Here is a 12182-nt window from a genome sequence, read left to right on the forward strand (position 1 = left end):
AAGATGAGGCACCTGTACGAGCCCACCTCATCCATTCCAGCCTCCGCACCACCAGCACATCCGAACCCCCACCCCAGGCCAGAGCGGAGAGGCAGGCTTGGGGGAACAGTGCCATTACAACTCGAGATTCCTGAACCATATTGACCATGAATGGGTCTTTTAAAAAAAACTCTGAGTGCTCCCAAAAGGCACAGAGTATGGGTTATCTTGGAGTCTCCAGCTCAGTGTCTGGCACCTAGGAGATGCTCAAAATAAATGTGTGATGAATGCCAGGGAGAGGGGTGGATAGAGCAGACCCACACGCAAAGCTCTGCATTACAAGCTCAGAGACAACCCTTCCTGCTGTGCCATCAGAGCATGAGCTTAAAGGAGGCCCCAGAACAGCCCCTGCTAAAGGGTTAGGCAAACGAGGCACGGCATGGAATGCCATTTCTTCCTCCTTTGTGCCCCTTCCCATTTTCCTGGTATGCCGCACTCGCAGGGACCTCCACTCAGTCCTGCTCCCTTCTCTCTGGTAACCCCTCCATCCACAGCTTGTCATACTAGAAAAAGAGCTGACAAGACTAACTCGTACTCAAGTGTTAGTGACTGTTAGAGACGTAGCATGCCCCTGAACACTCTTGATATGAGCCCATCAGAAGGGTGAAACTGCAAGACTGACAGCCCATGGGTATGGGAAGAAAATTAGTGACAAGGAAGCCTTGCCAATCACTCTGGCCCCATTTCCCCACTATATACTCCACTGGCTCCCTCCGGCCATACCCAAAAGCAGAAAGATACTATTCACTAAAATTAAGGAAAGCTATGGATGTCATTTACTTGGTAAGATCCTCTACCTCAGTGTTTCCCAAAGCATGGGGCGCGTATCACAAGGTTTTAGATGATCTTCGAGCATAACAGTCTATAGATGACACTGAATCATGGCGAGAAGCCATCTTTTCAGTTCTCTTTCCATCTCCTGATTAAGTCAGGGAAAGCGTCTTGGCGAGATGCTAGTACATCTTTAACGCCTCTCAAGATCTGCTAAACTCCCTTTTTACACACATGTACACACACACAAGAGAGAGAGCAGGCCTCGGGCACAGAGCCTACAGGAAGCAAGAATGACTGACTTCAATAATTTAGACACTGAAAACAAAAAGATATTTTTACACGACTTCCTCTTTCCTGCAATTGATGCTGGTTTCCATGTATGATAGTGAAATAAAGTTTCCATTTAAAATAAATTAATATTTAAGTGAAAAAAAAGAGAGGGTTGATTTAAAATGTGAGAAAATTATCATCTAGGTGATACATGGACATGGCCCAAAAGGCATGGATAGGACAAAAGCAAGTGCAGTTTGAGAAACACTGATCTTTTCTAAAGAGCTACATGCTACAGGGCTGCGTACCTACAAACCGCTGCTCCCCGGTCCTTACCTCTCGGCTCTATGTTCAGGGTAAGGCCCGGCAGGGCAAGGATCTGCCATAAGAGACCACTGGGCAGAAAAGTGAGAAGGTGGCAAATTACTTGGGGCTTTGGCAGATGCCCCCAATCTTAAATACAGTTCCTAGCCACTCCTTAGCAAACCCCAGGAGGGAGGAAGTGGGGAGGAGTTGGGAGGTTGTTACTGTTGTTCCAGGAAAGAACAGGGACAGGAATGGCACATAGAGATTAAAATGGACACACCAGAAAGGAATCAGACCTTCAGAAAATGGGTCCTCCAGGTGGCATGTCGTGGATCTTAACAGGGTCCTGAGAGTCTCAGCTCAGAGACAGGCGGGGCAGAAAGGAAACTGAGAGAAAATAGTGGGGCTCCTTGCACTTGGAGGCCTTCAGAGATTGGGGAATAAGGGGTGCCCCAATCGTGCCCAGATTCACTCAGCAACACTGGGGCACAATCACTCCCCCATGGGACTCTTAAACAGCCCAAAAAGGGGACATGACTTGTCCGGGGTCACAAAGCTGCTGAGTGACAGCACTGGTACTAGAACTCAGGAATCTCCACTCCCAGCCTGGCCTCCTTCTCCCAAGCACCAGCTCTGTGACAAGGCAAGTTTGCCCCAAGACCCACAGCATCTGTCTACCCTCCTCCCCATCTCCCAGTGCGGGACCATCCACTCTTGTCACCAGCATCCACTCCTCTTTCCAGTGATAGTACCCCAGTTTTCCTCTGGGGAAGCACTCCCCTCCTGAGACTCAGCCTCTAGACTTCTAACAGTGTAAGGGTGGGCACAGGGCTCAGGCCTGACCAATCACAGCCACGCATTCTCTGGCCACAGTGATTGGTTCATAGATGGGCACATGATCCAGTGAGTGCCAGGGAAACCCAGTGACACTCTTGGAAGAAAGGACTGTGCTCTATTTTGCTGGGAATGCTAGAAATAAAGACGTGAATCTGGAGCTGCTGGGTGCGCCTACATGGAGCCTGAGAATAAAGACAACACAGGAGAAGGCAGAGGTGAGAGATGGAGAGAAACTGGGTCCTGATGACAATGTCTGAGCACCTGGCTTAAGCCTCACCTGAAGTCAGCCCAATGTAGCTGGTCCTTGACGGGAGAAAATAAATTTCCTGTTAAGTCCAGTTGAGTTAGGGTTCCTTGTAAGCAAGAGACTGACCATAGCAAGTGACACTGCAGCAGCAGCAGACACAGTTTTCCCCCTCCCTGGGTCTGAGTGGTCACAGACTCCCCCGAGGAGGAAGCGAATGCAGGCTGAGAATCCATGACGGCTTTCCCTTTGGCTCCCCCTACACCCTCCACTAAGCCAGGCCCCCAATTACCTGGAGCCGTTGCTGATGAGAATACTCTCCCGAATGGTCAGGGTGCAGTAATACCACACCAGCAGGAAGTTAAAGACTTCATCTGTCACCCTGGCGAGGAGAAACAGCCCCAAGGAGGGGAGCACGGATGAGAACCAGGGACGGCTGACCCACCCGCACGGCAACAGAACAGCAAACCAGGACGTGCACGGGCTGCCCACCGCAGCGTGCCTCCGGAAACCCCCATGACCCCCAGGAAGGCAGACGGAGCCTCGCCTCCACCCAGAGTGCCTGTCCCCTCCTCACCTTTCTACAGGAATTCTCCCTGCCCTAAAGGCTCTAGCTGAGGATTCCTCTCCTTCCCGGATCACTCAGCCCATGATCCACGACAGCCTCTCTCCCTTCTAAATTCTTACTGTCTGATGTGACATTTCTGGTGGCATGGTGACAGAACGACTTTACGCAGGGAACCTAATATTCTATTTTAAACTGTCTGTGGTGTCAAGATGTAAATTCCCTCTGCCCCCTTAAACCATCTGTAAACCTTGTTGCACATACAAAGAAATTCTTCAGACAGCCTGAATTGTCTGTAAGACGAACTCAAGAACTCCCAGCCTCCTCTACAGGGACCACAGCCTGGAGCTGGGCAGAGCAGGCCTTCAAGGTGGGCAGAACCGGGCAGCTGGAGCTGTGTTGTGCCCTGGTCAGAGTGGAGAGCCAGTGGACACGCTGTGTGTGACCTTGTCAGAGACCTGCCTGGCCTCAGCTCTGCTGTCTGTAAGATGGGAAGGCTGACCCCCTACATGAGCATTCCTGGGTGAAGGATCCTGGGGAAGAGCCTGCGACAGACAGCCCCTCAGAGGGCTCCCTGGCCGCTGACTCTCTCTGACTGACGAGACCTCGACAAAGGCTGTCTTCAACCCCAATGGCAAGCGCCTCTGCACCTCCCAGTGTCAGACAGATGCATCCAGCAGGGGAACAGAAATGACTGCACGGGGTGCTGCCCATCTGCTCAGGGCAGGGAGAACACGCCCCATCTGCGCCATTTCCATCCCTGAACTGGGAGATCCTCCTCCTCCTCAGCTCTAATGGCCCTGAGAGGGAAACTGGAGGATGCAACTTCAACAATAACAGAAGAGGGTGGGAAGCGTCTTTTAAGCTGTGCGGTCACAGATGACGGACTCTCAGCCCCGAGTCCCACTGAACCATCGCCCGCAGAGGCAGTCTCGGGAGGAGGAGGAACAGAACTGCAAACACAGGGCCTGAGTTCCAATCCCGGCTCGGAGAGCACGGACGAGTTAGCGATTCTCCAGGGCTGTCGGGTCCCTGTCTGTAAATGGGGAGAGTACCAGCACCTTCCACCAGGCCGCACCTCTGAACAAGCTTTCTGTGTTCCCCGTCATAATCTGGAAGCCCCACAGTGTCCAGAGTCCGAGCACTGAGTCTCAGATGCCCGACTCCGAGGAAATCAGAGGCCCACATGACCTGACCAGGACACAGGGGGGGAGGGGATGGCCCCCCCCCAGTGCAGGGCACATACACGCTGACTTCTGACCTCACCTCCAAGCAGGAGACAGGCCCAGGAGCCCACTGTGGTTAGCAGGGTATTTTCACCAGTCCTTTCCTGTATCTTATCAGTAAAAAGAAGAATGAAAATAAAGTTTTATGGCTCTGGCACTTCAGGGATATGCTTGAGGTGCCCGCCTCAACCTGCTTGGCTGAAGTATGTGAGTTTCCGGTTGCTGCTGTAATAAATGACCACAAACGTAGTGACTTAAAGCAACACGTTTATTCTCTTACAGTGCCGGAGGTCTGAAGTCTGAAACGGGTCGGCAGGGCAGCATTCCCCTGGGAGCCTCCAGGGGAGAACCCATTCCTTGCCTTTTCCAGCTTTTAGAGGCCGCCCACATTCCTTGTCTTGTGGCCCCACATCACTCTGACCTCTGCTTCTGTCATCACATTTCATTCTCTGACTCTGACCCTCCTGCCTCCCTCTTATAAGGACCCTTGTGATGGCACTGGGCCACCTGGATAACCCAGGACAATCCCCCATCTCCAGATCCTTAACTTAATCCATCTGCAAAGACCTTTGCCACATTAGGGGACATATTCGCAGGTTATGGGGATTAGAAAGTGCCCATCTTTGGGGACCATTATTCAGCCTGCCACGCTAGGCCAGCACTACTTATTGGGAACTTGCAAGCTTGCAGGCATTTTACATGGACGATCTTTCTGGATCCTCTAACAACCCTACAGGACTGGTTCTTGTGGCAGACACACTTAGCACAACCATGCCCATCTACACCACTTCTGACAGCCACAACCTGCAATTCCCGGCATGCCCGGGGGCTTTCTCAGGCCCCCCGAGCTCACGCTGCTGGCAGCAGAGGCAGATCAGGAGAGTGAGGGAATTAACACCGTCTGGGAGCAGTCCTCCACTCCCCTGAGCGACAGCAGTTAGAGGATGGACACCCCCACTCCCTCGCCCCTCAGCTGGGATAACTGAGGCATGTCCCATGCTGTCCCCCCGTTCTCCAGCAGCACTGAACTCCAGGTGCCCACCAGAACTGTGATGAAATAGCTTTCTGTTGTTTCAAGCTGCCCAGTTTGTGGTGCTTTGTTAAGACAGCCCCAGGAAATGAATACAGAAAGGGCCGAGAGAAAATGGAAGTCTTCCCTCAGTGGGTCCCAGAACTGGACAACACACCACAGGTTTGCCCCTGAGGGCCCCAGAGGTCCCAGCGCAAGGGACGCTGGTTGTACACCAAGAACTTCTACCCGCTTCCAGAAGGGCATGTGAGCAGGCATTACTGACGTGTGCAGCCTTTGCCCTCCAGGGAAACGGCCCAGGCCCGAGGTGGCAGGCAGGCACGGGCCCAGGGCCTAAAAGAGCCTTTGTTTGGACATTCAAGTGGCCAGACCAGCAACTGGACTCCCAGCCAAGCGCCTGTCAGGAAACAAATCCCTGATACGAGGGCCAAATGCCCAAGTTGTACTTGGCCGCCTCCCCTCGGGGCAGAAAACCCAGGACCTGGGGGAGAAACGAAACCCCCCAGGAGCAGTGCACCTTCAGCCCAGTGGCCTCAGCCTCTCAGAGCGGCACACCCCCATCCCACTCAAACAGCAGCAGCTGACGCTCTCAACCACACTACGGGGTGCCAGGTGCTGGGCAGAGCCCCCCACATACAGTGTTAACACCGAGTCGTCACGACAACCCTGTAAGACAGGCACTGGTGTCACCTCGTCTTCCCGATGGGGAGACTGAGGCTCCCAGAGGGAACCTGCCCACGGTAACAGCCAGTTAGTCTCCAAGCCAGGATTCAACCCAGGCAGTCTGTGATCTTTCTTTCTTTTCTTCTTCCCCTCTTTCTCTTTCTCTCTTTGTAATTGACATATAATTCACATACCATAAAATTCAGCCTTTTAAAGTACACAATTCAGTAGTTTCTAGTATATTCACAGTTATGCATCTATCACGACCTAGTTCTAGAATATTCTCATCACTCCAAAAGAAACCCCATACCCATTAGCAGTTACTCATTTCCCCTCCCTCAGCCCCTGGTAACCACTAATCTATTTTCTATCTCTACGGATTTGCCAGTTCTGGACATTTCATATGAACGGAATATGTGGCCTTTCGTGACTAACTTCTTTCACTTCGCAGAATGTTTTCAAGGTTCGTCCACGCTGTAGCACGTGTCAGTGCTTCACTCCTGTCTATGGCTAAATCACAAATTTCACTGCATGGGTATGCCATTGAGCGCTTTCTTAACCACTATGTTATAAGGCTTCTCCAACAGCTGTTTACTAGATATTTGTTGGATGGACATAGGGTGGACAGGACTGCTATTTCTCATGAGAAATGGCCCTTCTCTACCTACACCTTGTCATACCAAATGATCCAGACATAGGAGAGATCCTGGATACTCCCTCGTGGCCCCCTCCCCCCTGCACGCCCACACACACCATCACAGCCCCCGTTACCTGTAGTGAAGAACAAATCGACACATCACAGCCCCCAGGAGCAGGATGATGGTCAGGTAGAGCTTGAACTTCTCATATTCGTCCTTGTAGGCAAATCTGTAGTGACAGACACCCCCCCATAACTATTACTATAGTTATAGTAACATAACTATATCCCATCTGGGGGCAGGACCCTCAGCCCCATCAGATCCTTGACCTACCACCACCCACACCCCACAAGGACCTGCCGATCCCACTAAAGGAGAGACCTGGCCTTGAATTAATGGTGATGATCAATTAGGGAAAGAAGGTCAGTGTGTAAACATTGCCATGGACTCCCAGTTTAGGGCTCCCGGCCTGTGATGGGATGGGCAGGGGGCAGAGATAGTGTCTCCTCCCGCAACCAGCTACTGCAGCAGAAATGCCACAGCCCCACTTCCCCTGAAAGCGTCAGATTTCGGGTGGACAGGACTGCCTGCTTCCCAGGAGAAATGTGTGCGACAAGGCGTGGAATGGAGCAGGGGCCACTTCTCATGAGAAATTGGCAGTCCTGTCCACCCAGCATATTGACTCTGTAAATGAAGGAAGGAAACCTCTCTCAGGAGGTCTACCCACTGAGGGGGTGGGTGTCAGAAAGACCAAGAGCCAGAGACCCAACTGTTAACGACTTTTTACGTATGCAAAAATTCTAGCTTGTCCTGTCTCTCCTGAGTTGAAAGAGCCAAATGCCCGGATTCCGTAAAGCCAGGTGGGGTCTGGGATACTTACTTGGCCTGGTTGCTGAGAAGGGTCACGTTCACATTGCCAAGGACCAGATTTAAGTAGAGCCTGGAAGGAAAGAACTGTGAGGGCCATCGTGTTCCTTAACAGCCACAAGAGTGGGCCCCAACAAAAAATATCCCAACTTAATAAGCACACACTCAGCACCGGATATTAGAAAATAGGGTGCTAAAGCTCAGCGGTAAAATTCTCACATCAACTGAGAATAATGACTAGAGGACGTCACGACTAACCCATTTCCCCCATTTTAGCTGGCTTAGAGACCAAACTTCCCAGCCTCCCTTGCAGCTAACATGAGCATGTGACTAAGTTCTAGCCAATGAGGCAAAGGTAAGTGTTCAATCTCCAGGTCAATTTAAAAAGAGCTCTTCTGGGGCTGGCCTGGAGGCTCAGTGGTTAAGTGTGCATGTTCTGCTTTGGTGGCCCGGGGTTCGCCAGTTCGGATCCCAGGTGCAGACACGGCACCACTTGGCAAGCCATGCTGTGGAAGGCATCCCACATATAAAGTGGAGGAAGATGGGCACGGATGGTAGCTCAGGGCCAGTCTTCCTCAGCAAAAAAGTGAAGGATTGGCAGCAGATGTTCGCTCAGGGCTAATCTTCCTCAAAAAAAGAAAAACAAACTCTTTTTAAAATTAAGGCATAAAGTTCATAAGTGCACAGATCTTTAAGTATACAACATGGTGAATTTTTACATCTTTACACATCCATGTAGCCAACACTCAGATCAAACAATAAAACACTTCCAGCCCCAGGAGGCTGCCTCGTGTCCCCTCCTAGTCAGTACCCCCACCAAGGGTCGCCACTGTTATGTTTTCTATCACCATGGATTACTTCTGCCTACTTCTGAACTTCACATAATGGACACAGTGTGTCATATTTTATGCCTGGCTTCTTTCCCTCAATATTGTGTCTGTGAGATTCACCCATGTTGTCTGTGCTTCAGCAGTTCCTGCCTTTTCGTTGCATATATTATTCCATTGAGAGAATATACTACAACTGATTTATTCATTCTACTATTGATGAATATTGGGCTTGGGCTTGTTTTCAGTTTTTGGCTATTATGAATAAAGCTGCTGTGAACATTCTCTTTTTTTGGTGAGGAAGATTGGCCCTGAGCTAATATCTGTTGCCAATCCTCCTCTTTTTGCATGTGGGACACCTCCACAGCGTGGCTTGATGAGTGCTGTGCAGGTCCGTGCCTGGGATCCAAACCCATGAACCCCAGGCCACGGAAGCAGAGTGCCTGAACGTAACCGCTACTCCACTGGGCCAGCCCCCTAACATTCCTCTTTTTCAACAGAGGTATAATTCACATACCATTAACATCACCCTTTTAAAGTGTACAATTTAATGGTTTCTAGTATATTCACAACGTTGTGCAACCATCACCATTACCTAATTCCAGAACATTTTTATCACCACAAAAGGAGAGCCTGTACCGATCAGTAGTCACTCCCCATTCCTCCCTCCGCCTGGCAACCACTAGTCTACTTCCTGTCTCTATGGATTTGCCTATTCCAGACATTTCACATAAATACACTCATGCAATATGTGGCCTCTTGTGTCTGGCTTCTTTGCTGTGAACATTCTTATCCATGTCTTTTGGAGGACAGAAGCACTCACTTCCGTTGGGTAGATAGCCAGCAGTGGAATTTATGGGTCACAGGGTATGTATATGTTGGCTTCACCAGAAAATGGTAAAAATTTTTTGTAAAGAGGGATCTGCTTGGCCTCCGCTGCCTGACTCTTCCCCCCTTCCTGAGAATGTGATGGTGTGAGGCAGCCTTGGCCATGCCGATGAGGGCAACTCCCCAAAGGGTGGTGAAGCACTAAACTGGAAGGACCCTGAGTCCCTAGAGGACCTCGTGAGCCCACCACTCTTGGCCCACTCACCCCTGGACTGTGCTGTGTGAGAGAGAGAAATCTCTCGCTTGTTTGAGCCACTCACTGTACGGTTGGGCTTCTGTTACAACAGCCTGCGCTCTAACACACTAATAAAGGTGCAGATTAAGGGCTGTGAGATCTCAGGGCTAACTCCACAGAGGGAGAGGGTTTGGAAAACCTTCACCGAGGTGCTGACATGTGAACTAGGCTTTGAAGGATGAGCAGAAGTTTGAGAGGAGAAAAGGGAATGGAAGAGCCTTCTTTGCGGCTGTGAGGAGATTCTAGAGGCATTTCCAGTCTGGTGTAACTGGAGCAGAGGTGTGGAAAGGACACCTATGTTTCCTGCCTGGCATACAGTCCCTACTTCCTGAAAGGGCAGTGTCATTTCCCTTCAAAGGATCTCTTTTTCCCCTAAGCTCTAGGGGAAGGCAAATGACCCAGGCTCAGTCAATCAAAGCAGTGCATTCTCCTGACTGGGTTAATAATGGTCATGTGACACAATCCAGGCCAATGAGAATCAGTCCCAGGACTTTTCCCAGAACCACTAAGGAACAAAAAGGCTTTCTCTACTAGAATTGCTAAGCAGATAGGATGCAAACCCAGAGCTGCTGGGGCCCGCTTGTAGAGAAAGCCTGCCTAAGAATAAAACTCACACTGGAAAAGAGTAAAAAGAAAGCTAAACCAGAGACAAATTCTAACAGTATCATTTGAGCAGCAGGATCCAGCCATACCTACCGCTACATCCAGACTTTTGCATTACCTGAGCCAACAAATCCCCTATTTTTTCTTAAGCAACTTGGAGTTGAGTTTTTTGTCATCTGCAAGATGCACAGAGGACTGGGGAGGGCGGGGCTGGGAAAGTGGATTCGAGCCACACTGTAAAGAGGGTCATGCTGTTTCATTCTGTAGAAAATCATCACCACCCAACTCATGGAGTTTTAACCAAACACAGCAAAAAAGCAGCAGCCAAGAGGAATGGCTTAAAATGTAAGAGGGCTAGCGAGCCTCCTGGTAGGAAGCTCTGGCTCAGTGCCAGGCAAGAAGGTCAAGGTGAAGTGCTCAGCAGCCCCCATCAGGTCACGATCCCACACTGGATCTCTCTCTGGAACTGGGTGGCAGTGATGTCTCTTGGGGAGGAGATGGGACTTCTCTGAAGGGGGAAGATGGAAAGAACATGGGCTCTGGAGTCAGAATGTCCAGTGTTCACATCCTAGCTTGGCCAAACCTGGACTGAGCTGCCTGCACAAGATACTTCCTAATGTCTCTGAACCTTGTAGAATGGGGGTACCTGGATCTAACTCAGTAGGTTGCTGAGGATAAAATGACTGACGTCAAGAAAGCTCCCAGCACAGGGCCGGCCCGGTGGCACAGCGGTTAAATGCGCATGTTTCGCTTTGGCGGCCCGGGGTTCACCAATTCAGATCCCAGGTACGGACATGGCACTGCTTGACAAGCCATGCTGTGGTAGGCATCCCACATCTAAGGTGGAGGAGGATGGGCACGAATGTTAGCTCAGGGCCAGCCTTCCTCAGAAAAAAAGAGGAGGATTGGCAGAAGTTAGCTCAGGGCTAATCTTCCTCAAAAAAAAAAAAAAGAAAAAAGAAAGCTCCCAGCACAATGCCAGGATACAGCAAGCACTCAACAAATAGTTTGCTCCCTTGGGAGAGAACACCTTTCCTCTTGACCCCAAGTGGCACCAGGCATGTGGCAGGTGGAAACCAGATCTTTCACCTGGTTGCTTGCAAAAGCCCTCCCGGGAATGTCACTACCATGCAGCAGGGGCTGAGGTCCCCTTCTGGGTTCATAGGGACAGATAAGGAAGCTTCCTTCTCTTTCCTGCCCTTGCTTCCCCGCTCTCCCCTCAAGCTCAAGCCCCAGCAGGGAGGTGGGAGTGACTCAGACCAACAGGGAGGGGCAGGCGCCCAGCTCCTACCCATTCTTCTTGGGCAGGTAGGCCTCCATGTCGAAGAAGATGTTCTGCCGCTCCTTGATGCTGGCGCCAATCTGCTGAACGAGCTCGGCCTCCTCCCGACTGGCATGGTGCTTATACCTGTGGTCAGAGGTGTGGACGTGGGAGAAGCAGGGGCATTACTCAGGCTGGACGGAGAATCTGGGAGCTCTGGGCACTGCCCTCCCATCTTCCCCTCTCAATGCTTCTCGCAACCTCAATTCTCCTTCTGTGCTCTCTGGGTTTGATGCTGGCTCCCTGCTAGCCTTGTGACCTTGCAAATGTCCTTTAACCTCTCTGTCTTACATTCCATCCCTGAAAAACAGGGATAACATCAGGTCACTTCACTGACAACACCGTTGTGAGGATTAAGTGAGTAAATGTAACGCCTCTAGAATGATATTTGACACACAGAACGAGCTCAGTGGATATCTCCCAGCAATACTATCCTTCTCACTATTCTAAAGGAATAACCTGAAGATTATTAACAGGGCAGACAGGAGGGCGCTTTGACAGTGTCAGCAGTCAAACCGGTCAGCTCTCATTGTTATTCTTTGGTTCACTTAAGTCTCAAAAGTAGAAAAACAAGTCAGCAGACACACTCTCAGAAGAGTAGGGGTCCTCATGGGTCAACCTTCTAATGCAGTGGTTCTCAAGTGGGGACACTTGGCAATGTCTGGGAACATTTTGGTTGTCATGACAGGGGTGGAGGGTTCCCCAGGAATCTAGTGGGTAGAGGCCAGGGATGCTGCTAAACACCCTACAATGCATAAGGCAGACCCCTGCAGCAAAGAATTATCAGCAGTTCCAACGATGAAAAACCCTAGACAGATAAAAGACCCTTGAGTCTTGCCATCAGTAAGA

General features: G+C 50.7%; 1 protein-coding gene across 11 annotated transcripts in view; it reads right to left on the reverse strand.

Annotated features, from left to right (window-relative positions):
* Positions 1–12182, reverse strand: part of TMEM120B (transmembrane protein 120B) — a 39878-nt gene that overhangs the window by 10629 nt on the left and 17067 nt on the right. For 6 of the 11 annotated variants that reach the window (XM_014858721.3, XM_044775925.2, XM_070515978.1 and 3 more), the window contains exons 3-6: positions 11304–11420; positions 7473–7532; positions 6726–6821; positions 2763–2852 (exon numbers count right to left, since the gene is read on the reverse strand). In XM_014858721.3, the coding sequence (XP_014714207.3) occupies positions 2763–2852; positions 6726–6821; positions 7473–7532; positions 11304–11420 (363 nt within the window). Of the gene's footprint in view, positions 1–1419; positions 1479–2762; positions 2853–6725; positions 6822–7472; positions 7533–11303; positions 11421–12182 lie in introns of all 11 variants that reach the window. The other 5 variants (XM_070515975.1, XM_070515979.1, XM_070515976.1 and 2 more) reach the window with 2 other exon arrangements.

This window comes from Equus asinus, chromosome 8, assembly GCF_041296235.1.
Source record: "Equus asinus isolate D_3611 breed Donkey chromosome 8, EquAss-T2T_v2, whole genome shotgun sequence".
Taxonomy (NCBI): Eukaryota; Metazoa; Chordata; class Mammalia; order Perissodactyla; family Equidae; genus Equus; species Equus asinus.